Source organism: Thalia democratica, chromosome 2, assembly GCF_965202585.1.
Source record: "Thalia democratica chromosome 2, ktThaDemo2.hap1.1, whole genome shotgun sequence".
Taxonomy (NCBI): Eukaryota; Metazoa; Chordata; class Thaliacea; order Salpida; family Salpidae; genus Thalia; species Thalia democratica.
The window spans coordinates 25687079-25691466 of record NC_139166.1 but is presented as its reverse complement, the minus strand read 5'-3'; the positions used below and the strand labels follow the sequence as shown (position 1 = coordinate 25691466).

The 4388-nt window shown below is 28.5% G+C and overlaps 1 protein-coding gene across 1 annotated transcript; it reads right to left on the bottom strand.

Moving 5' to 3' along the window:
* Window positions 1-1630: 1630 nt before the first annotated feature.
* LOC145829569 (pirin-like) lies at window positions 1631-3288 on the bottom strand. The gene has a single exon (XM_082937408.1). It carries the CDS (start codon window positions 3187-3189, stop codon window positions 2311-2313), a length of 879 nt encoding a protein of 292 aa, XP_082793534.1. The 5' UTR covers window positions 3190-3288; the 3' UTR covers window positions 1631-2310.
* Between the last annotated feature and the right edge of the window lie 1100 nt (window positions 3289-4388).

Here is a 4388-nt window from a genome sequence, read left to right as displayed (position 1 = left end):
TAATGGAAAAATAAAAAAGGCGCTCAAAATAATTTGTTCTAGAACCTAGTGCAAGAAAAAAATACTTTCGGTTTTCGAGTCGCACAACACGGATACCTTTTAACGTCTTGTCCAGGACATTTTCGACTTTGCGTCTATTGTTTTATCTTGATTTGAATATTCTGTAATAGTTATTCACTTACTAGTTTTCTTACTAATTTATTGATACTCATCAGACTACCTTAGTTTTTAGTCCACAAATTCATCCACCAACTCTAATTTCTTACTTTTTAAAATTTTAACGCATCATTTTCAACCCAAAAACGCTTTTAACTAAAATCTCCTTTAATATTTCATTTTGAGAACACCGTTTTTTTTTAAATCATTAAAATTAAATAAATGTGTTTTAGGAAATAAGTTTTAGCACTTTAAACTTAATTTTATAGCAGAAATTGTATTTAACAAACTGCTTTTTAAACCAAGTAATAAGAATAGGCGAACTTTGTTTCAATTTTACAGCTTATTCTTATTTGGATGTGAAACAGTTTTGGAAGACTCAAACTACTTGTAAGAAACTCAAACTAGAACCTCTATTGTAGACGACTGTTTTTTCTTCTGTATCAATTATTGTTGATGCTTAAAAATAAAATATTTTATACATTACTTTTATATTTAATATAAAAACTTTATAAGATTTTCTTAATTATTTATTTGGTTAAAAATGTTTTAAAAAGAAAAAAAATAATTAAAGCTTTATAACATAACAAAATTTAATAACTCACAATAAATTATATGAAAATAATAAAAATTAACCTTTAGTTATATATTTTTCTTTTACTCATAGTTTTCAAAAAAAAAAGTTTTTAATTTTAAACTGGATAGTTAAGATAAATGAAACAAGAGATGTTCATTATTATTCACTGTTTATATCGCCCATTTATGGAAAATTTTTGACTAAAAGGTAAGCAGTATTATGAAACACAACTTAATTCGCAAAAATTATGTAAACTTTAGTAGTATAAAACTTCATACGTTCAGCTTTTTTTTTATATAAATATTTAAGAATTCATTTGATATTCAATTTTGTTTGAAGACTTTACTATTGTTGTAAAACTTCTTAAGCACAAAATTTTAACTTAAGACTTCAGCATATACTTTTATGTAAATATTTTACTTATTCTGAATCGTAAAAACTTTATGTCCTGGACAAGAATTTAAAAGGCATAAGTGGTGTGCAACTCGACAACTGAAATTTTTTTTGTGCACCAGGTCTTAGGACCAAATATTTTGAGCGTACTTTTAATCGTTCAATAAACTATGTATATATGAGGTGTAATAAACGAAATCAAAGAGTATCAAATGATGCTTTGGAAGTAACTTTTAAATTACACTGCAAGTTTTACTCAGTTTTAATTCATTTCTTAAATTATATCCATAAATTACTTCTTTACAATTTATATAAACTTATGTAATTTATAATATAAAGTAAAGTTGTTAGCTATCATTAAAAAACATAACCTAATTTTTAATTTGCTTAACTAAATTTTAATATTCTTTAGATATAATATAAATCAATACTTCAAATGTTTCAAAGGTAGTCTTATATTGTTTACAATAAAAATGTTATAAAAACATAAGCATTAACTGCCGAAATAGAAAACTTTAATAAAAAAAATCAATAAAAAAACAAAATAAGGCTAAGTTAAATTAAAACATCAAAATAATTAAATTGCAGAAGATATAGTGTACTAAAAATATATTCATGCATGTACAAAGACTTAGTCTATAAAAGTTTAATGAGGTTGAAACTTTCTGATAAAATAAAATATATTTTAAAACTGCATAGAAATTAAGGCAGTTAGGCTAGTTTAAATAATGAAACGGTTAAAGTTTTAGTTGCTAATAATTTTTGTGATTTGTTTTACAACAACATAGACTAAATTCAAGGCCCTAATTATAAACAGAAAAAAGTGATTGAAACACATAAGGTGATTTGCTAAATGCCAAAAATAGTTTTTGATACATGTTTAAAGTTCTTTAATATTATTTGAAAAATCATTACATATTTTGTAAACTGTTTTTATTGTTGCATAGAACAACAATAAGGCTTCAAACATAAATATTTTTTTTACATTTTACTACTGATTAAATTTAAATGAAAACTCAAACTTATCAAATGTTCTAATAGCTTATATAAAAAATTTATGAGCAAAGTTAAAAGTGAAAAGTTAAAAATATTTTACAACAAAACCTTATAGGTAGAACTATAGTAGAGTACTTATACTACTGTATGATCAAGTAATAAGATAAAATATATAACTTTTTTTTTCTTTATTTCATGTAACGCTCCTTATAAGCCGCGCTATGCCAGTTTTCTGCTCTTTCAAAACCATTCTTGCGCTTGTTGTAGTCGTCAAAAGTTTGCAGCAAGTCTCTTTCAGTTGCCAACGCAAACGGACCTCTGTGAAAAACTGGCTCTTTTATTGGTTCACCCGCAATGTACAGCAACCTGCAAGGCTGCGAAGTCTTGTTCTCAATTGTAACATGGTCACCAGTTTTTTGAAACTGAACTGCATCATGAGGTTCTGCTTGCACACCGCTTACTGTTGGGTTTCCTTCTATGACGTAGACAAACACGTTCCAGTGCGAAGGACCAGACTGTTCATGGCGGGCTAAAGGGTCCAACCTGAAGTCCAAGTAGGTGATTGGTGTGCGAGTGAAGACTGCAGCTTTAGTTTCCAAGCACTCCCCTGCCAGCACTGTCACATTCACTCCGCTTCTACTTGCCTTTGGAATGTTTGCCTTAGTCAACTCCTGGTAGTTGGGCTTACAAAACTTATCTTCTGCTTTCAAGTTCACCCACAGCTGGGTAACCCAGCATTCCTGGTTGCCATGAGGAACTTCCGCATGAACAATCCCCTTCCCCGCAGTCATCCACTGGAGGTCCCCTTCTCTGATTACTCCCTGGTTGCCAAGGAAATCTTCATGCTGGATTGCACCTCCCAGCACGTAAGTCACTGTTTCAAAGCCCCTGTGAGGGTGGTCAAAGAAGCCAGCCGGACGCTGAACCCTGCCTTCGTCAAACAGGAGAAATGGGTCTAGCTGTTGAAGACCTTGGGTCCCTATACCCCTGTGTACTTTTGCTCCAACCCCTTCTGACATTTCGGGGCTGTGTGTGACTTTTAATACTTTTCGAAGAACCGAAGTCATTTTTACTATACTTTGTTATACTTAAAAAAGGTATTTCTTTTTCAACTCGTTTTTGTTTTCAGTTGATATCCTTTTATCTAAATTTAACTTAGAAAAACTGTATGCTAAAACATTTTATGATCAATTGAAAATATCAAATTAAACTCTGGATTCTAGAACTTAGTTATACATTTTATTCAGTTAATAAAAGAATAAAAAAGTATATATTTTGTATCAATACATAAAAAATTGAATAAAACAGTTTAATTTTTTTAATGAATTAAGAACTTGATTTAAAATTAACTGCAATACTTTAAGTTTAACAGGGTTGCCAAGTTTTTTTTTTAATTCTCCAGGTTTTCTGTTTTTCTTCAAGGTTTTTAATAGAATAAGATTTTTGGTTTGCTATTAGATAAAATTATATTTAAGGTACAAAATTGTCATAAACAGTATAACAACATTATAAGTTACGTAAAGCTATTTAAAATATTATTCTAGTTAACTAAAAATAATATTCAAAAAAAAAACTCATACATATGATAAATTTTTTTTATCTTATCAAATTTTAATTACTTTGCATATGAAAATTGTTTGAAATTCTAGGTTTTTTGGTGATTTTTGTTTTAGACTCCAGGTTTTTTTAGTTTCAATTGACTAAAAAATTAAATTTCATGTTTTTCCAGGATTTCAGGTTTTTTGGCAACCCTGTAATAAGTAGAGAAAAATTTATTTTACTAAATATAGGGTAGCTAAAGGTTCATTTAAAAAAAATAGTGATCTACCAAATCCAAGATTTGGACAAATCCGGCCTTTTTGGACTCGGATTTGGCCGAATCCTAATTTCAAAATAAGACTCGGATTCGTCCAAATCCTTAATTTCAAAATAAGACTCAGATTTGGATTCGACCAAATCCAAAATTTTGGACTCAGTAAACCACTTTAAATTTTTTGAATTTTACTTAACTGTTTGTCAAAAGTTAAATGAAATGTAAAACTAGTTAATTATTTCACGATTAAGTGGATAAAAAAATAGGCTTTCTCACTTATAAAAGCATTATCAATTTTTATTCAGAGTTTTGCACACAGTAAAAAAGCTTTGATATATTATTTTTGTTAGACTCTCAAATAAAATTAAGTAAATAGTTAAGGCGTTTAATCTCAGCTTTTTAAATAACCGCTCTTATTTTTTCATCATATGTTTAGTTTTTTTATGTTTGCTT